Source organism: Pseudophryne corroboree, chromosome 11 (assembly GCF_028390025.1).
Source record: "Pseudophryne corroboree isolate aPseCor3 chromosome 11, aPseCor3.hap2, whole genome shotgun sequence".
NCBI classification, from domain to species: domain Eukaryota; kingdom Metazoa; phylum Chordata; class Amphibia; order Anura; family Myobatrachidae; genus Pseudophryne; species Pseudophryne corroboree.
Window position 1 is genome coordinate 195,702,525 of NC_086454.1, and position 22,246 is coordinate 195,724,770.

General features: G+C 45.6%; 1 protein-coding gene across 2 annotated transcripts in view; it reads right to left on the minus strand.

The window, feature by feature from the left end:
- Positions 1–424: 424 nt before the first annotated feature.
- PACS1 (phosphofurin acidic cluster sorting protein 1) overlaps positions 425–22,246 on the minus strand; it is a 502,137-nt gene continuing 480,315 nt past the window's right edge. For both annotated transcript variants that reach the window (XM_063945169.1, XM_063945168.1), the window contains 2 exons: positions 6,805–6,924; positions 425–2,953 (listed from right to left, as the gene is read on the minus strand). In XM_063945169.1, coding sequence (XP_063801239.1) covers positions 2,838–2,953; positions 6,805–6,924 — 236 coding nt within the window. In that variant the 3' untranslated portion in view covers positions 425–2,837. The remainder of the gene's footprint in view (positions 2,954–6,804; positions 6,925–22,246) is intronic.

A 22,246-nucleotide genomic window follows, 5' to 3' on the forward strand; every position in this document is an offset into this window, starting at 1 on the left:
TTTCCAGTGTCGGGATGCTGGTGTCAGTCATGTGACCACCGGCATCCTTACCGCTGGTATGGTGTATCACACCCAAGGTGTCAATATAATAAATGTCAACATTCTGTATGTCAACATGTAATAGTTACCCCATACTCCAACAATAGACATAAATTCAACTCTGCATCTGCCTATTAGGTATTAGAAGGGAATATACACTTTTAATGAAATAATTTTGCATCGTACAAAGAGTATATTTTAGCTACAAAATTATAGTTAAGCCTTCCATATTTAGCCATTTTCCTTTACACAGAAAACATTTATGAACCGTTTGCTAGCCGAGCGTGAGACTGCTCCAGTTATTATGCTTATTATGTGTACTACTTTCTATGTTGGTTATAGAGCCGGCTTAGATTGCGTTCACAAATCACAACACCTCACTATATAAACCACAAAAACTTTAATGAAATAATTTTAAAAACAATACAAAACATAAAAAGAAACTGGAAGCAAATTATATACATTTGTGCAACACAGACAATTGGGATAAGAGGACAAAAGGGAAGACAGACTGAAGGGTAGGAGTTGCTTGAAAACCCACTGGGTGCTGAAGTACATTGTGCTTTGTAAATACTATACACATATTAAGACATTAAGAATGAAGCAAGTGAAAAGGGATGATAGATTGGGAAGGGAGTGCTTAAATAGTAGATTATGGAGTGTGTAGGATCACACAAGGTATAAGGACTCTACAAGTGGGAGTATATATACGCAACTACTGGTGTTTGCATGTGGCATGTAATTTTTTTTTTGTTTAGCTTATGGTAACAGTTTAGGACAGATATTTGTGTTCATGCAACAATGTATACAAGTCCGACGTTTGTGGCCATGTATCATGACATTTAGGGTATGTACAGTAAGTACTTATATTTAAAGTGCTAAGTAAAGAGATAGTGTGCAATAACCAACGGCGCCAAACTGTAAAATAAATAGAATAAAGACAAATGACTTCTCTGTTGTTCCTCACAGTTTCAATAAATTGGTTATTCGTGCATATGGGGAGAGAGATAGAACAGAATATAGTGTGATATTGTCACAGATAAATAAAATCAGCTTCTGACACTAAGTAATAAAAGTAGACATAGATGACTCCGTGTTGGAGTGCATCATAGTCCAACAATTAAATCAATCAGCGATAACAAATAAGCAGTGAATAGCTAAAAAGCCTCCATGCTAGAAGTAGGTAAAAGTCCAGCGTTGGTTTGCAATGAGGGATAATGCCCACAGTGTCTAACAAACACTCCTGATTTTATTTAATACATTATATTGTCTGTGACAATATCACACTATATTCTGTGCTATCTCTCTCCCCATATGCACGAATAACCAATGTATTGAAACTGAGAGCAACAAGAGATAAGTACTTTGTTTTAATTCTATTTATTTCACAGTTTGGCGCCTCTGGTTACTGCACACTCTCTCCTTCCCTAGCATGTTCCCTTGGGTTTAAGGTTACCCACGTGTATGTACGATAGGCTGCCTTGGTTGTGCTTTGTTTGTGTATTTCAGCATTTTACTTATATGGAAAGTGTATGATAGATATTTGTGTGGATGTTATACTGTAGTGTATGAGACATATTTGTGCACATGTAGCTGTGTACATTAGGAATGTAACAGAGAAGTTCAGATATTTATTATTAGATATGCAATTGAACACTTGTACATACTTGTGCAAATACTACACTGCACATCCTCTATCTGACAGCAGGTAAGTGTGTATGTCAGGTATGTGTAAGTATGTAACACTGTATGATAAGCATGCAACATGGTATGTTTCCCATCTGCATGTGTGTAACAGTGTATGTGAGGACTTTGTATCCATAGTACAGTGTATGAGAAGTATCAGCATGTACAGTACTGTATGTAACAGTGGATGAAAGGACTTGAGAAAGAAATGTAACATTGTTTGACAGGTATTTAAGTGCATTTTCAGTACTACTAATATAATGCACCATTCCAAAATAACATCCACTGCATTATATATATTTTCTCCCTTAACTCAGAAATTGGCTAATACGGTCAACACTATGTAACAGCGGAGGATAATAATAACACTGTTCAACTTGTTTTTCACTAAAATTCAAAATTAAGCAACAATCAAAAGGGTATTCACTGCAATTCATCAGAAACTGCATCATTATGGTTCTTAGCCGAAGGCAGTGGAGCTGTATCAACCAAGAGAAGTCAATGGAGGATGTAATGACATTTTTGTCTAGACTCCTGACATAAGCAATAGATCACATTTCATATTTGTATGTTACTCATATATCGTTCTCTTTTTTCTTTGAAGTTCATTAGCTAACATTAAGGGCAAACATGCTCAGTGTAGTAGGCCATAGTAACCAGACATTTATTTGTGTTTATTTACTTTGCACAAGACCATCAATGTTTGACTGGTTGCTGTGAGTTACTCATTGTGTAAGTTTGCTACTATGTTATAAAAAATCTTGTAATCATTGACATGAATGGCACTAGAGATATACATGATACAATACAATAAGCAACATCTATCTATATATGACTGTTCTCTGAGTGTTATAATGTACGTGTAACAATTTGGGTCTTGTGTTTCTCCATATGTAGATTTTACAGAAGAAGATGTAACAGGTGGTGTCATTACTACAGTACCTTAACAGATGAGATAGTTTATCAGTTGGAGAAATATGATGATAATGACACTGGCATGAAAGGACATACAATACAGTGTCACAGTTCACTAAGGGGTAGTTTTGTGTATACTAATGCATGTTTACGGTGTGTAAAGCTGAACATTTGTTTAGGCTTGAATTTGAGGAATATCATGGTTTTCCACTTGAGCTAAAAATGCCAACAGGAAAATATTTGACATGGGTCGGCCACTGAGATGCCACTTGGAAAAACTTCACATCACTGAAGAGACGTCCATCAACTGTGACTGAAAGACATAAGGAATAAAACATGATTTTGGGACCAGAACAGTAAAGAAATAAAAAAATAGATGTAAGAATACTGTAAGAAGAGGACATGTGAACAGCAGTGGGCCACGTAGTAAGGAAATAAAGAGGCAGCTGATGTGAAGGTATGTACTGAACAGCAAAGAATATGAAAGAGAATGGGATGATTGATAAGAAACATTAAAAACAAATCTCAAAGGCGAAATGTTGAAAAGTAAAGCTGGCCATACACCTAAAGATTTATTGTCAAATCTAGCTGGTTGGAACGAAAATCTGGTAATGTATGGGAGCAAATGACAATTGACATTTGCTTCCGAAATGCCAAAAAACTCTCAAAAATGGTCAGACAAATTGGTCAAATCCATTTAATCCAATCAATTTGTCTAAAAGTACGTTTTTGTCAGTTTTCAGGCATTTTGGAGCAAATGGTCAATTGTCATTTGCTCCCACCCATTACCAGATTTTTTATTCCAACATGCCAGATCGGACAATAAATCTTTAGGTGTATGGCCATCTTTAGACATAAAGGCTCAATCGCAATCTGTTAAATGTGTGGACCTGAAATGCTATTCTATGTGCACTTGTGTGTTGAATTGTACACCAAGGGCATTTTAAGGTGCAAGCCCATTTTACAGCCTCTGGAACTGTCTCCAGAATTTAACATGTACCTAGCTTTGTGCATCAACCAGTAAATGCACGTGGTGGAAATAGTGAAGCATCATTTTACTGTGTACAGCCAGCCACTTATCTGATGTACACATAGATATAATAATAATTTCAACAGCGCTCTTTCTCCCATGCTCTATGTCAACCTCTGATAGAAGTGTGTCTGATCTGTGCAGGTGCCCTTATCGTATAGCGGGTTCACAATCTGTTGGACATAGCCCTTCCAACAGTTTGGTCCCATCCTTCCCAGCATCCAGAGGACTCCCGCCACCGGAGCTACACTGTGGGTAGTGAAACAAGCATAGGTCTATGAACAAGTAGCGGTGTTCTCTGCCCACTAACACGTGGCTCCATTGCCTGAACCCACTATATAATAGGGCACTCTTAAGGCTGTGATTTGTTGTTTGCCTCTGAGAAATACACTATACCATTAACGATTTAACATTACAGTGTGGAGTATCCTACAACCTTGACTGGAAACCAGAAAGTTATTTGGATTAGGCACAGTCATAAGGACATAAATTAGTTCAGTGCCGAAGTACTCTTCATAATTAGAGGACTAAGGGGTATATGCAATTGCGGTCGAATTCCCGAAATTGTTGAATTTCGGGAATTTTTCGCCAAAAAAAATAAAATCGTCAATGCAATTCAGTGCTTTCCGTCAAAAAAACGGACTTTCAAAATTCGACTTTTTGAAATTCGACTTTTGTCAAATTCGACTTTTCTGCAATGATACAAGTGCTGCAATATGGGACCCCTTTCAGTCCGCTGGCACGGGTTTTTGCGTTTTTTTATTTTGCCAAGTACCTGGATTATACTCTGGACGTGGATTTATCTCTGGACGCTGGAAGGTGAGTATAATTTTTTCACAGGTACCCTCGGATCGTCGGAGACTGTGGCAGTCGGCGTGTCAACATAGGTAAGTATGTGTGTGTCGGCAGTATGTAATAAAGTTGTACTTGTCACGGTGTGTGTCCCCTGTTTTTATTTGGGTATTTTTTCCCCAGTAGTACTACAGGTACCAGCGGGACCGTTTTTCTCCCGCATGCTGGTACTTGTGGTTCTCCAAGTACCAGCTTGCGGGGGAGGCTTGCTGGGACTTGTAGTACTACTGGAAAAAACAATATTCTGACATTTTTCTCAAGGCTATCAGCCTCCCATCCGCAGCCCTTGGATGGGGGGGACAGCCTCGAGCTTCACCCCTGGCCCTTGGGTGGCTAGGGGGGGGGACCCCTTGATTGAAGGGGTCCCCACTCCCCCAGGGTACCCTGGCCAGGGGTGACTAGTTGGATATTTAATGCCACGGCCACAGGGCACTGTATAAAAGTGACCCCCGGCTGTGGCATTATCTGTCCAGCTAGTGGAGCCCGATGCTGGTGTATAAAATACGGGGGACCCCTACTCTTTTTGTCCCCCGTATTTTTTGCACCAGCACCAGGCGCAGATCCCGGTGCTGGTTTTAAAAATACGGGGGATCCCCTGTCAAATTTTCCCCGCATTTTTAGAACCAGGACCAGCTCGAAGAGCCCGAGGCTGGTTATGCTTTGGAGGGGGGACCCCACGCCATTTTTTTCCGGGTTTTTCCCGTTTTTTTAATTCGCGGCAAAATCCGGCAAATCGGACGTTTTTCGCCCGCGGGAATGTCGAATCCGTTTTTCATTGAATATGGTGAATTCCGGCAGCCACCTGCCGGAATTCACCTGTCGAATTGTGTCGAATTAAAAAAACGGCGATAATTTGCCGCGATTCGCCCGCAATTGCATATACCCCTAAGTATTTACTGCACCTATTGCATGCTTCATCTCTGATTTAAAGTTTATGTGTGGTATTAAAAGAGATTATTAATGTAGACAGTTGTTACAAGTGTAACATCAAAGAGATTAATAAATGCGACAAACACATCTATCGGGTTGGGTAGGGGACCCCGACAGTCAGAATGCAGAAGGTCAAAATACAGACAGCGGCATCCCGACTGTCATAATCCCAACACATTTTGGTAAATATTGTAACTCTTACCCACCCCCTAACACACCCCACACACAGCCTAACCCTAACCCTCCCACACCCTAATACTTACAGTCGCAATGTGTCTGGATTCTAACAGTCGTGATGTTGACTACATCCCCATCTACTGTAACTCCAGCAGGAGAGCAGAGTTTTAATTCAGGGATTATTTATCTATTGTGTGTTTTTTAATAAATTACTTATATCTTGTATTTGGATGTGAATTTAGTAAAGTAATAATTATACCATTTTGAATGTAAGCCCTCTTCCCTCATGTGCCTATCCTTTTCTTACTTTAATAATCTTCAACTGCACCAAATCCTGCAGTCTTCTGCCACCTGATACTTATTTCAGTGTCATCTGCTGATGTAACTATGGCCCTCATTCCGAGTTGATCGGTCGCAAGGCGAATTTAGCAGAGTTACACACGCTAAGCCGCCGCCTACTGGGAGTGAATCTTAGCTTCTTAAAATTGCGACCGATGTATTCGCAATATTGCGATTACTAACTACTTAGCAGTTTCAGAGTAGCTCCAGACTTACTCTGCCTGTGCGATCAGTTCAGTGCTTGTCGTTCCTGGTTGACGTCACAAACACACCCAGCGTTCGCCCAGGCACTCCCACCGTTTCCCCGGCCACTCCTGCGTTTTTTCCGGAAACGGTAGCGTTTTCAGCCACACGCCCCTGAAACGCCGTGTTTCCGCCCAGTAACACCCATTTCCTGTCAATCACATTACGATCGCCGGAGCGATGAAAAAGCCGTGAGTAAAATAACTTTCTACATAGTAAAGTTACTTGGCGCAGTCGCAGTGCGAACATTGCGCATGCGTACTAAGCGGATTTTCACTGCGATGCGATGAAAAATACCGAGCGAACAACTCGGAATGAGGGCCTATGTTTATTTACTCTGTACTTGTCCTATACTGTCATCAACTGTAAACTGCTGTTTTCCTGTTTTGCTTATTTGTTTATGCACCCTGTAACTGTGCGCTGCAGAACCCTTGTGGTGCCATATAAATAAAGGATACAAATAATAATAATAATACCTATGTGCCTAATCATTTTTACATGATGAGCAGATTTTTAATTGTTAGTATATTATTTTAAAGCATTTCAGCAATTACAGTGCAGTGTTTTTCTGTGTGTCATATCCACCACCTTACCTCTTAGCATGGTTTGCTGCTGGCGCGCAGAACATATCAATCTTGTAATTCCTTCTATTATTTGACTTTTGGCATCAGTTTCTTTTTCTTTTGGCTTCTTACTTAAGAAAATAGTTGGCACTGAAATGTAAAAACATAAAAAATAGGATTTTAAAACCTACCGGTAAATCCTTTTCTCGTAGTCCATAAGCGATATTGGGGAATCTAGTACGAAGCGGTATAGACGGGGTCCAAAGAAGCCAGTGCACTTCAAATTTAAATTTCTTCAACTGGGTGTGCTGGCTCCTGCCCTCTATTCCCCCTCCCACAGGCAGTTATAGGTTAAAACGTGCCCGAAGGAGAAAGGACATATATAAGAGAAGGAACATGATAAAAAAGAGTGATGAGATTTAATACCAGTACACCACTAACATATAACAATCAGCAACGGCTGGCAACAACAGCAGCAATAGCTGAACAGGTAACCACATAACAGAGAACCTGCAGAGAAGTCAACGCACTGAGGCGGGCGCCCAATAGGGGTAATTCTGAATTGATCACAGCAGCAAGTTTGTTAGCAATTGGGCAAAACCATGTGCACTGCAGCGGGGGCAGATATAACATTTGCAGAGAGAGTTAGATTTGGGTGGGTTATTTTGTTTCTGTGCAGGGTAAATACTGGCTGCTTTATTTTTACACTGCAATTTAGATTTCAGTTTGAAAACACCACACCCAAATCTAACTCTCTCTGCACATGTTATATCTGCCCTCCCCTGCAGTGCACATGGTTTTGCCCAACTGCTAATAAATTTCCTGCTGCGATCAACTCAGAATTAGGCCCAATATCCCTTATGGACTACGAGAATAGGATTTACCGGTAAGGGATATTGGGGAATCTAGTATGATGGGGACGTCCCAAAGGTTACAGAACGAGCGGAGACTGCTGCAGCACCGCCTGCCCAAACTGGGTATCCAGTTTGGCCAGGGTATCAAATTTGTAGAACTTTACAAAGGTGTTCTTCCCTGACCAGGTAGCAGCTCGGCATAGTTGCAAGGCCGAGACTCCACGGGCAGCTGCCCAGGAAGAGCCCACTGATGTTGTAGAGTGGGCCTTCAGAGACTTAGAAACAGGTAAGGCTGCCGACACATAGGCCTGTTGGATAGTAAGGCTAATCCAACGAGCAATAGACTGCTTTGAAGCAGGACAACCCTTTTTCTGTGCATTATAGAGCACGAACAAGGAATCCGTTTTTCTGACCCGAGCTGTGTGCTTGACATAGATCTTCAAGCCCCGCACAGCATTCAATGCCTCCGGAGGAGCAGAATCATAAGAACTGGACGGAATCACAATAGGTTGATTCAGGAGAAATGCGGAGACAACCTTTGGCAGGAACTGCTGTCTAGTCCGGAGCTCCGCTCTGTCCTCATAAAAGACCAAGTACGGACTTATCCCAGGGTTCCGTAGGTGGCACAAAAGGAGGTTGTATGTGGAGTACCCCTTGCAAGAAGGTCTGAACTTCTGGCAACACTGCCAATTTCTTCTGGAAGAAAATGGAGAGGGATGAAATCTGGACCTTAATGGAACCCAGACATAAGCCCTTATCCACACCAGCCTGCAGGAAACATAAGAAACATCCCAAGTGAAACTCTGCAGGCGGATACGTGCATTCCTTGCACCAAGAGACATATCTCCTCCAGATATGATGATAGTGTTTTGACGTCACAAGAGTCCTGGCCTGAACCATGGCTGCAATAGCCTTCTTGGAAAGGCCCTTTTGAGCTAGGATGTTCTGCTCAACCACCACGCCGTCAAACAAAGTCGCCGTAAGTCCAGGTAGACGAACGGTCCTTGTTGAAGAAGTTTTCTTCTTAGTGGTAGAGGCCAAGGGTCTTCGACGGACATGTCCAGAAGATCTGCGTACCACGCCCTCCGAGGCCAATCCGGGCAATTCAGAATTGCCTGGACTCCTTGATTCCTGATTCGCTTTAGCACCCTTGGGAGCAATGGAATCGGAGGAAACAGGTAGACCAGCCGGTACGGCCAAGGCGACGCCAGTGCATCCACTGCCCGCGCCTGAGGGTCCCTGGTCAATGAGCAATACCAGGGAAGTTTCTTGTTGAGACGAGAAGCCAACATGTCTATTTGTGGGCAACCCCATTGGTCGATGATCTGCTGCAACACCAGATGGTGAAGCCCCCACGTGGAGATCATGACGACTCAGGAAGTCCGCCTCCCAGTTGTCCACACCCGGAATGAAGATTGCTGACATTGCTCTTGCATTTCTTTCTGCCCAGTGGAGTATCTCTGACACCTCTTGCATGCAGGGTCGGCTATTTGTCCCTCCTTGACGTTTGATATACGCCATTGCAGTGGCGTTGTCCGACTGTACCTGGATCGCGTGATCCTTGAGCAGAGGAGAGGCCTGAAGAAGAGCATTATAGATCGCCTGAAGTTCCAGAATGTTGATCGGAAGGAGGGCCTCGTGGGCTGACCACCTGCCCTGGAACTGCGCCCCTTGGGTGGCAGCTCCCCATCCCTGCAGACTTGCATCCGTCGTGAGGAGGGTCCAATCCTGAATCCCGAAACTATGGCCTTCCAGGAGATTGGAGGACTGTAGCCACCACTGGAGGGAAATCCTGGCCTGAGGTGACAGCCGAATCATCCGGTGCATCTGTAGATGCGACCTGGACCACTTGCTCAGGAGATCCAACTGAAACGTTCTGGCATGGAACCTCCCATACTGGATTGCCTTGTATGAGGCAACCACCTTTCCCAACAATCATATGCAAAGATGGACGGACACTCGAGTAGGTCTGAGCAGTATGCGGACCATCTCCTGAAGTGTATTTGCCTTGTCCTCTGGTAGAAACACCTTCTGGGCCACAGTATCTAGCAACATCCCCAGGAACAGGAGCCTCTGAGTTGGCTCCAGGTGGGACTTCTGTAAGTTGAGGATCCATCCATGGTCTGACAGAAGATGGATAGTGCGGTTGATTATAGAGCAACAAAAGCTCCTTGGATCAGGCTTTTATCAGAAGATCGTCCAGATAATGGACAACATTGACCCCCCCTGGACCTGGAGTTGGAACATCATCTCCACCATCACCTTCGTGAATACCCTCGGGGCTGTGGACAGGCCAAAGGGTAGTGCCTGTAATTGGAAGTGATAAAACCCAATTGATGAGGCGGCCAAATCGGAATATGTAGGTAGGCGTCCTTGATGTCAGAGGAGACCATAAATTCCTATTCTTCCAGGCCCACAATCACTACTCGCAGGGATTCCATCTTGAACACCTTCAAATAAGGATTCAAGGATTTTAGATTTAAAATAGGTCTGACTGAACCGTCCGGTTTCGGCACCACAAGCAGGTTTGAGTAAAACCCCATGCCGCGTTGCGGTATTGGTATAGGAACAATGACGTGGGACTGGACCAACTTATCCTCCAAAGATGGTAAGCTTGATTTGAAAAATCGTTGGGGAGGTGTACTGTCGAACTCCAGCTTGTAGCCCAGAGAAACGAGATCTCTGACCCAGGTTTCCTGGCAGGAAGTCTCCCAGACGCGGCTGAAGTGACGCATTCGAGCTCCAACCTCGAGATCTCCTCGGGGTGGGTGAGCACTGTCATGCTGAGGCCTTTGTGGACGCAGAACCAAAGGACTGTTCACTGGTGCTGGCAAGTTTTCTGGACTTACCTCTGGTGCCTCTAATTGCATTGGAGGCACCCCTGGCCTTAGATCGAAATCTGTGAGACCGAAACGACGGTCCCGGATAGCAGCGTCACGCTGACAGGGCCCCAGAGGGGAGAAACGTGGCTTTCCCATCCGTAACTTTGGAAATCCAGGTATCCAATTCAACCCCAAAGAGCCATTCCCCCGAAAAGGGGAGGGATTCCACACTACGTTTAGATTCCGCGTCCGTTATCGACTGATGCAACCACAAGGCCCTGCACGCCGACACTGCATGGCAGAAGTCCGAGCATTAATGTTCCCCATCTCCTTGAGAGAATCACAGAGGACATGTGTAGTGTCCTGAATGTGTTTTAGGAGGAATACCATAGTAACTAAGAGATATGGTCGTTAGGTCGACACAGATTAGGTCGACATGCATCAGGTCGACATGGCCAATAGGTCAACATGGTCATTAGGTCGACATGTACTAGGTCGACAGGTCAAAATGTCGACATGAGTTTTTCACTTTTTTTCCCTTAATTTTTGGACTTTTTCATACTTGACGATCCATGTGGACTACAATTGGGAACGGTAACCAGTGCTGAGCGCAGCGGTAACGGATCGAGGTACCTTGCACTAAGTATGGTGAGCGTAGCGAGCCATGCGAGTGGACACGGTGCACTAATTGGGGTTCACCGTCACTTTACGAAGAAAACAACACCAAAAAAAGTCCAAAAACCCATATCGACCTTTTGACCTATTGCCCCTGTCAACCTAATGCATGTCGACCTAATGACTGTTGACCTAAGCTGAGTCGACCCAACGACCCATACCCATAACTAAGGGCATATTCCCCTGAGAGCCCCGCCTGAATTTGTGTGGCCCAGGAATGAATGGCATGGGTCATTCAGCAACCCGCAATAACCGGCCTTTGTGATATACCGACTGCCGTGTATATAGACTTTAGGGTAGTCTCTATATTCCTATACCCAGGATCCTTCATGGTAAAGGAGCCCGGGGCAGGCAGCACCGCCTTTTAAGACAGACGAGAGATGGATACATCCACCCCAGGGGATTCCTCCAAAAATGTTCGACCTTCAGGAGCAAATGGGAAAGTGCGCAAAAACTTTTTGGACGCTTGGAATTTTTTGTCTGTTTTTTTTCAGGCCTGTTTGAATAGGTCAGCACTAGGGGTGTGCGTTGTGCTGCGACTGTTACAGCCAAGGCGCAGTGCCCCGCTGAACAACAACCCCTCAGGACAGTGATCCTGCAGCGGGGAAGCGGCTCTGCACCTCGTAAAGCCGGTGACTGTCCCTCCCCCCCTAACTCCCACGGTGCAGGTATGCTGTTGCCCAGACAGCATACAGAAAATAACAAACAGAAAAAATAAATCGAAGAAATCTCTCTGGAGCTCAGAGATGTGAATCCTCTCCTGAGGGCACTTTTTTCTAAACTGCCTGTGGGAGGGGGCATAAAGGGGAGGAGCCGGCACACACAGTTGAAGAAATTAAAAGTGCACTGGCTCCTTTGGACCCCGTCTATACCCCATTGTACTATCTGTATGTCTGACCCATGCCTAAAAACATATGATTCTTCAAAAGAGAAAAAATATCTTGGACTACATGCTTTTAAATATGAAACATGTCCGTCTAACAGTCAAAAGAGATTATTTTAATCTTGTTGCAAAAACACCTTTAACTGTTGGGTATCAAACTATAGCCCTAGAAAAACAATCCTTTGACACGGTACTATATTTTATTCTCCGTCTTGATGAACATGTCTCCAGCTAAGAAATAATAGTCCCCCCTGGATTTTAGAAGATTAGGCATAATCTTCTTAAACACCTTTATTGTTGTCACCAGGCCAGAAAGGTAGAGCTTGAAAATGATGGGAATGAATCTGAGAAGGCAATGGTGACCATACAGAATCTGAAATCCTAGCCCTAATAAGCATCCAGAGCTCTGTTTCTCAGATAATCTAACTCCTCAAAAATGTGCTCAACCAAGTTCAGCCAATTGGGTTTTCATGACTGCACTCTGGGCCTGATTCCGATCTGTACATACATGTCCATGCAGCTGCGATGTTTCAGCCTGCATACTTGCTAATGATTGAAAGTGAAGCAGCCACCCACAAAAGGAAAGAGGCACCCACCGGAGCTAACACAAAGTCCTCAGCACCTGCGTACACATAAGCAGCATTGACGCAGAAATTAGGAACATGAAACGCCCCAACCCCCACCTCACGAGTCTATGGTCCAAAGACTCTACCGAATCTGTAGTCATGCAGACAGGTCGTGGCAGTAGCGATGCTGATGCCGTGTTTGTCTAAATACATAATAGCAGCTGCAAGAAACATGCCCCTGAAAGCGGACATGACACACCTGCGTTTTTGCCACCACTCCCGGTTACCTCCCTCAAATAGTCCCTTCCTGTTAATCACTGTGAATAAATCCTTACTGAGGGCGGCATCGCAGCGGCACCTTGGCTGATGCGCAGTGCGATCGTGAACATCAGCACTGGCTATAAATTATAATCTGGCTCACTGTCTACAAGCTGCTCCTACCACTTCTCCATCACCTTCTTAACCCAAACATCGGCTAAATTTGTGCAAATAAAAATGTCAACATTCAGAATGTCGACATGGATGTTATGCAGACATGTGACATGTCGATGGTCACAACATCAACAGTGCCAGAATATTGACATTGTGAATGTTGACATAGCTAATTTGAGCACTAACCCTAACCGCATCCTAATACCTTAAACCTAACACTAAAATGGACTGTCTACATTGTGCCTGTCCAAATTATGCCAATGTCGACATTATGTCCATGATGACAATGTGAATGTTGACATTATGTCCATGATGACAATGGGAATGTCGACATTATGTCCATGATGACAATGTGAATGTTGACTTTATGTCCATGATGACAATGAGAATGTCGACATTATGTCCATGATGACAATGTGAATGTTGACATTATGTCCATGATGACAATGGGAATGTCGACATTATGTCCATGATGACAATGTGAATGTTGACATTATGTCCAGGATGACAATGAGAATGTCAACATACAGACTATAACAACATTTTGGTGTCAATAGTCTGAATATCGACATGACAGCTGCATACTTGAGGTCTATGATGCAGAAGATACAACCCCTGACCCAAGGCTATCCCAAAGCATTCCCCAAGACACTGCAAACCATAGGTGGTAGGGCCAAAACAGAGCCACTACTATGACATCTACATTTTTTTCTTGCTCTTTCGTGGAGTATGGGTAATAAGAGGAAATAAGTAATGTAGTCTATGCCTGCTATATGCAACACAGACTGGAATATTATTTCCTTTCTGCCTATTACATTATTGTTGATACCTCCACCGTCACGGTTGTTTCTTGTTTCACCTTAGTGATATATGAATGCAACTCCAGTCTGGTTGTTGGAGAATATTGTGAGATGATCGTGTCTTCAGCAGGGCTGGATTAAGGGACAAGAGCTTGGAGCTGGAAATAATCCAGAGTCTATTGTCGTATTGTGAGAAGCAGGGGAGGTGTGACCAGCGCTGCGTGGATATGGCAGAGTCATGTGGGCATGTATACCCCATAAATTATCAGCCCCAATGTTTTCCTAAATACCAAGACTATGAAAAATAGGATTTTGGTACTCACCGTTAAATCCTTTTCTCCTAGTCCGTCGAGGATGCTGGGGACTCCAAAAGGACCATGGGGTATAGACGGGATCCGCAGGAGCTTGGGCACACTAAAAGACTTAAGACTGGGTGTGAACTGGCTCCTCCCTCTATGCCCCTCCTCCAGACCTCAGTTATAGGAACTGTGCCCAGGAGAGACGGACATTACAAGGAAAGATTTTTGTCTTAACTAAGGGCTACCAAATTACCAGCCCACACCATAAACATACCGTATAACCGGAATAACACCAAACCAGATAACAGTATGCATAAAACTCCAGCAACCAGCTGCAATAACCCAATACACCAGTCGTGTATAAACTAACGTAACCAGTAAGAAAACATATATATAATGCAAGAAATAGTCCGCACTGGGATGGGCGCCCAGCATCCTCTACGGACTAGGAGAAAAGGATTTAACGGTGAGTACCAAAATCCTATTTTCTCTTACGTCCTAGAGGATGCTGGGGACTCCAAAAGGACCATGGGGATTATACCAAAGCTCCAGAACGGGCGGGAGAGTGCGGACGACTCTGCAGCACCGACTGAGCAAACGCCAGGTCCTCATCGGCAAGGGTATCGAACTTATAGAATTTTGCAAAAGTGTTCGAACCCGACCAAGTAGCCGCTCGGCAAAGCTGTAGTGCCGAAACACCTCGGGCAGCCGCCCAAGAGGAGCCCACCTTCCTGGTAGAATGGGGTTTAACCGACTTTGGCACTGGCAACCCCACCGAAGAATGAGCTTGCTGGATCGTACTATAAATCCAGCGTGCAATAGTCTGTTTTGACGCAGGATGACCAACCTTGTTGGCTGCATACAAAACAAACAACGCTTCAGTTTTCCTAGTAACAGCTGTCCTAGAAACGTAAACTTTTAACGCTCTTACAACATCCAGAGATTTTGGAATCGCCACCTCTTCCGTAGCCACCGGAACTACAATAGGTTAGTTAATGTGAAACGACGAAACCACCTTTGGCAGAAATTGTTGACGAGTCCTCAATTCCGCCCTATCTGAATGAAAAATCAAGTACGGACTCTTATGAGATAACGCTGCCAATTCCGATACTCGCCTGGCAGATGCCAGCGCCAAAAGCATAACCACCTTCCAAGTGAGAAACTTTAACTCAACCTTCCGCAAAGGTTCAAACCAGGAAGACATGAGGAACCGTAAGACGACATCAAGGTCCCATGGCGCTACAGGCGGTACAAACGGTGGATTGATATGCATTACACCCTTCACAAAAGTCTGAACCTCTGGGAGGGCAGCTAACTCTTTTTGAAAGAAAATAGACAAAGCCGAAATTTGCACTTTGATGGAACCCAATTTCAGGCCTGCATCTACACCCGCCTGTAAAAAGTGGAGAAAACGACCCAAGTGAAAATCCTCAGCAGGAGTCTTTTTAACCTCACACCAGGAAACATACTTCCTCCAGATACGGTGATAGTGCTTCGCCGTAACCTCTTTCCTAGCCTTAATAAGAGTTGGAATGACCTCCCTGGGAATACCCTTACGAGCTAAGATCTGGCGCTCAACCTCCATGCCGTCAAACGCAGCCGCGGTAAGTCCGGAAACATGCATGGACCCTGTAACAACAGATCCTCCCTTAGAGGAAGCGGCCAAGGATCTTCCACCAGTAAGTCCTGAAGATCCGGATACCAGGCCCTTCTTGGCCAGTCTGGAACGACGAGAATCGCCTGAACCCTTGCCCGACGAATGATCCCCAGCACCTTTGGAATGAGAGGAAGAGGAGGGAACACATACACCGACCGGAAAACCCACGGAGACACCAGGGCGTCCACCGCCGTGGCCTATGGGTCCCTTGCTCTGGAACAATACCTCGGGAGCTTCTTGTTGAGCCGAGACGCCATCATGTCTATTAACGGAATTCCCCAGCGTCTTGTCACCTCTGCAAAGACCTCTTGGTGCAGAGCCCACTCTCCAGGATGGAGGTTGTGTCTGCTGAGAAAATCCGCTTCCCAGTTGTCCACCCCCGGTAGGAAAACTGCTGACAGTGCGCTGATGTGTTGTTCCGCCCAGCGAAGTATCTTTGTGGCTTCCGTCATTGCCGCTCTGCTCCTTGTTCCGCCTTGCCAGTTTATATGGGCCACCGCTGTGATGTTGTCTGACTGTACCAGGACCGGTCGACCCTGAAGAAGACTTCCTGCTTGGAGCAGGTCGTTGTAAATGGCTCTTAACTCTAGAACATTTATGTGGAGACAAGCTTCCTGGACAGACCATTTTCCCTGGAAGTTTCTTCCTTGGGTGACTGCACCCCAGCCCCGGAGACTTGCATCTGTTGTCAGAAGCACCCACTCCCAGATACCGAATTGGCGTCCTCCCAGGAGGTGATGAGCTTGTAGCCACCACAGGAGAGAAATTCTGGCTCTGGGAGATAAACTTATTTTCCGGTGAATGTGTAGATGAGACCCGGACCATTTGCTCAGCAAGTCCCACTGAAACACGCGGGCATGAAATCTGCCGTAGGGAATGGCTTCGTACGCCGCAACCATCTTCCCCAGAACCCGAGTACAATGATGTATCGACACACTCGACGGCTTCAGAAGTTCTCTGACCATCGTCTGCAATTCCAGAGCCTTTTCTTCTGGAAGGAATACCTTCTGTAACTCCGTGTCCAGAACCATGCCCAGGAACGTAAGCCGAGTGGTCGGAGTCAACTGGGATTTCGGCAAATTGAGAACCCATCCATGTTGTCGCAGAACCGATAGAGACACCTCCACACTTCTCAGCAATCGTTCCTTGGACCTCGCCTTTATCAGGAGATCGTCCAAGTACGGGATAATTGAAACCCCGTTTGCGAAGTAGAACCATCATTTCCGCCATGACCTTGGTGAAAATCCTCGGAGCCGTGGAAAGCCCAAACGACAACGTCTGAAATTGGTAATGAGCATCCTGTATCGCAAACCTGAGGAAAGCCTGATGCGGAGGATATATCGGGACATGCAAGTAGGCATCCTTTATGTCGAATGACGCCATAAAATCCCCCCCTTCTAGGCTGGAGATCACAGCTCGAAGGGATTCCATCTTGAATTTGAAAACTTTCAAGTATGGATTGAGGGATTTTAGATTTAGAATTGGTCTGACCGAACCGTCCGGTTTCGGCACTACAAAGAGGCTCGAGTAAATCCCCTCCCCCCGCTGCGACGAGGGAACGGGAATAATGACCCTCTGTAGACACAGTTTTTGAATTGCTGCTAACACCACTTCCCTGTCCGGTAGAACTACTGGTAACGCCGAAATGAAGAACCGGTGAAGGGGCAACTCCTGAAACTCCAGCTTGTATCCCTGAGACACGATCTCTAGTATTCAAGGATCCAGGCCTGATTGAATCCAGACCTGACTGAAATTTTGTAGACGGCCCCCCACCGGTTCGGACTCCCCCAGGGAAGCCCCAGCGTCATGCGGTGGATTTGGTAGCAGCCGGGGAGGACTTCTGGTCCTGTGCGCCTGAGGCTGCAGGAAGTTTTCTTCCTCGCCCTGTACCCTTTGAGGCGAGGAAAGACAAATCTTTTCCACGCCTGTATTTATTGTGACGAAAGGACTGCATCTGTTGATGTGGTGCCTTTTTCTGTTGTGTGGGAACATAAGGAAGAAAAGAGGACTTACCCGCAGTCGCGGTCGAGACCAGGTCAGCCAAGCCGTCCCCAAACAAGACATTACCTTTGAAGGGTAGCGCTTCCATAGCCCTCTTGGAGTCGGCATCAGCGTTCCATTGATGGATCCACAGGGCCCTTCTGGCGGATATTGACATGGCACTGGTTCTTGAACCCAAGAGACAGATGTCCCTCGCCGCATCTTTTATGTAATCTGCAGCGTCCTTAATATAACCGAGAGTTAGAAGGACATTATCCTTATCAAGAGTATCCATATCATTAGCTAAATTCTCAGCCCATTTAGCAATAGCACTACTCACCCATAACGACACCACAGCAGGTCTGAGTAATGCACCCGAATTAGCGAAAATGGACTTCAAAGACGTCTCCAGCTTGCGATCCGCCGGATCCTTGAGAGCTGCCGTGTCGGGAGACGGAAGTGCCACTTTCTTAGACAAACGAGATAAGGCTTTGTCAACATTTGGAGATGCCTCCCATTTTTCCCTGTCATTAGAGGGAAAAGGATACGCCATGTAAATTCTCTTTGGAATCTGCCATTTCTTATCCGGCGACTCCCAAGCCTTTTCACAAAGAGTATTCATTTCATGAGATGGGGGAAATTTTACCTCAGGTTTCTTTTCTTTGAATAAGCAAATCCTTGTTTCCTGAACCGCAGGTTCATCAGAAATGTGTAAAACATCTTTTATAGCCACAATCATGTACTGAATACTCTTAACCAAACGGGGATGTAACGCTGCCTCAGTAAAATCAACGTCGGAATCAGAGTCCGTGTCGGTATCAGCATCCCCCACCTGATTAAACGGCAGCTTTTGCGACCCAGATGGGGTTTGAACCTGAGACAAAGCCTCTTCCATGGATTTTTTCCACACCTGGGTTTGCGCCTCAGACTTATCTAACCTCTTTGATAAGGAAGTTACATTCGAGTTTAACGTACTGAGTAATGCTAGCAAATCCGGTGTCGGCTGCGTCGACATTCCCAATTCTAGCCCCGCATCCACTCCCCCAATAACCTCCTCCGGTGAATAAGCTTCCGCCTCAGACATGTCGACACACAGTACCGACACACCACCATACACAGAGAATCCCTGCTAGGTGACAGGTCCAACAACCAAGCCCAGATAGAGGACACAGAGGGAGTATGCCAGCCCACACCCCAGCGCCCATATATCGCAAAGCACGATATATGTACCCAGCGCTGACTATTGTAAAGCACCAACCCTGCGGCCCCCCTCAGAACAAGTCCCCAGTTACTTGTATAAGCGTGGAGGTCCCCGCAGCGTCTCTCTCCTGCAGCCGCGAGTTGCAGAGAAAACGGCACCGGTGAGCTGCGGGTCAAAGCTCCACCCCCTTCAAATTCGTAAAAAATGCCGGCGGGGGTCTGTATTCTGTGCCGAGGCACCCACAATCTTTGCGCCGCCAAGAAGAACTCCAGTAGCATGCTGCCCAGGGCGCCCCCCCAGCGCCCTGCACCCAGTGAAATACCGTCGGTGATATGTGTGTGGGAGCATGGAGCACAGCGTGACCGCTGTGCTGTACCTTCTGTCACTGAAGTCTTCTGCCGTCCTGAAGTCTTCTGATCTTCTCATACTCACCCGACTTCTTTCTTCTGGCTTCTGTGAGGGGGTGACGGCGTGGCTCCGGGAACAAGCAGCTAGGCGCACCAAGTGATCGAACCCTCTGGAGCTAATGGTGTCCAGCAGCCGAGAAGCAGAGCCTTGAAACTCACAGAAGTAGGTCCTGCTTCTCCTCCCTCACTCCCACGCTGCAGGGAGCCTGTAGCCATCAGGTCTCCCTGAAAATAAAAAACCTAACAAAAAGTATTTTCTGAGAGAACTCTGTAGAGCTCCCCAGTGTGCATCCAGTCACTCCTGGGCACAAAGTCTAACTGAGGTCTGGAGGAGGGGCATAGAGGGAGGAGCCAGTTCACACCCAGTCTTAAGTCTTTTAGTGTGCCCAAGCTCCTGCGGATCCCGTCTATACCCCATGGTCCTTTTGGTGTCCCCAGCATCCTCTAGGACGTAAGAGAAATTGCATAATTTTGAGGAAAATAGAAATATAACTTTTATACTTATTACTTAAAGAGGACTGTGTGATTAGCTGGGCAGCTGGTCATCATCATGCTTTAATCATGATGGTCCTATTTGTTGTGGAGGCCTAGATTTGTAGACCAATCTGCCTGATTGTTAATCTAGATGTAATGTATACTTCATACAGTTTGAAAATGCTGAATTGCATGCTTTCAGTTCCACAATTATTGCGTGAAACACTTTTTCTCTCTTTAGCCATAATTCTTTTACCACCATATACAGATGTGACCTCATACATCTTGCTTCAGTACTCCACGCAGCGGGAGATGCCTGGCATGAGTGAGCTGACAGGTCCTGTGCAACTTCGTTAACATCTGGGGGCATTTTTTTTTGCTGAAAATGAGTCTTATTCACATCGCAATGCGAATATGACGCACAAACAGACTGCTGATTAAAATGGTATGCGGCATGACTATATTGTGTGTGTGTCTGCGGCTGTATCTGTATAAGAAATGGTACATTTCTAGGAAGATACTGTAGCGTAACATTTCTTATGCAGTTACAGCCAAGGTCGTACACAGAATATAGGTATTACCTATATAACATGCCGCATATCATTATAATCAGCATAAGTTGCTTGTGCATCCTATTCGCATCGTTTTGCAAATATGATGCAGTTTAATGGTGCTCTGTGCTCGGCATGGCGTGACTAGAAGGACTGTTTAACGTGCCAGGTGGCTAGATGTAAGTGGACACACCTGTAAGTAGATAAGACGTCTGGAGCTTGAGTCTGTGATGAATACAATCTATTATAGTTCTAGGAGGGACATAGCATGATCTTCATTTTGGATCTTACTACTATCCAAGGGTTATCTTTGTGACAGCTATAAGATGGATGGCATATTCTAGAGAAGCTGTATTGCAATCCCATTCATTTAGTAGGTCCAGCTGAACATCTTACCTCAATATGCTATGCAGCGGGAGATGCCTTTTGGGAGAGAGTCAACAGTTCCTGTTGACCTCTGCTTGCGTCTGTTTTTTTTCTTGTTGCCCAAAATGTCTCTTAGTCACAAAACAGTCCGAATAGGATTCACTAGGAGACTGTGCTGATTAATTTGATATACAACACTTGTAAACCTGTGTGCGACTAAGTCTCTAAATCTGCATAAGAAGTACTATGATTCACTGGCCATGACTTTTTCCATGGCAAGTTACATTGGAGTAGATGTATCAAACAGCGATATGGGCGGGGAGTGTTATCAGCACATGCCATCCAATTAAGGCCATACCATAATTCTTTTCTGAGAGCAGCCATGGTCAAGCAGAGTCTGAGAAGCTGATATTGTTTAGATAAGATGTTGAACTAAACCTTAGGGGTTAATTCAGAGTTGATCGCAGATGTGCTAAATTTAGCACATATAACATAATTTACTCTGACATGCGGGGGGACGCCCAGCACAGGGCTAGTCCACCCCGCATGTCAGGCCCTACCCCCCATCCCCTCCCCCCGCACAAAGGTACAAATGCATCGCACAGCGGTGATGCTTTTGTACCTGACAAGTACCCCCATGCCATTGCAGCTCCTGCGCGCTGGCAGGGAGCTACTGGCCGAGTCCTGGGACGCAGCAGCTGCGTGCGACGTCATGCAGCTGCCGCGGCCAGCCCACCCCCCCCACCACCGCCAATGGTCTGGACACGCCTGCCCCCCTTAATATCCTAACCAAAACCTCTAAACTATCCCTAATACCCTAACCTTAATACCGTAACCCTAAAAGGCAGACTGTATGAGCCATGTGGTTCTAATCTGCCGTCAAATTCTATGTTTCTATATTACAGCACTAATCAGAAAAAACGAGATTTATTTAAGAAAGTAGCTCCTCCCTCTCTGCAACCCATGGGTCTCAGTACAACTTCAAAAGGAGCCCTAAACAAAGGGTGTACTACCCATGAACAAAAAACTGAGCATAAGGGTGGGAATACAGTGTTCCCCAGATGGACTCAGAGAAAAGCATTTACCAGTAAGTACAAAAAACGAGATTTATGGTAAGTACTTACCTTTGTTAAATCTCTTTCTGCGAGGTACACTGGGCTCCACAAGGATTAACATCGGGGTGTAGAGTAGGATCTTGATCTGAGGCACCAACAGGCTCAAAGCTTTGACTGTTCCCAAGATGCACAGCGCCGTCTCCTCTATAACCCCGCCTCCGTGCACAGGAGCTCAGTTTCGTTAACCAGCCCAATGCAGTAGCAGGTACCAGAGATGACAACCGCTCGTAGAGAATTACACCACACACTCACCACAGGAGAGGGTGTCAGCGGCTATGCCATACCAACCCAAAGAAGCTAAGTGCGTTAGGGTGGGCGCCTGGTGGAGCCCAGTGTATCTCGCAGAAAGAGATTTAGCAAAGGTAAGTTCTTACCATAAATCTCGTTTTC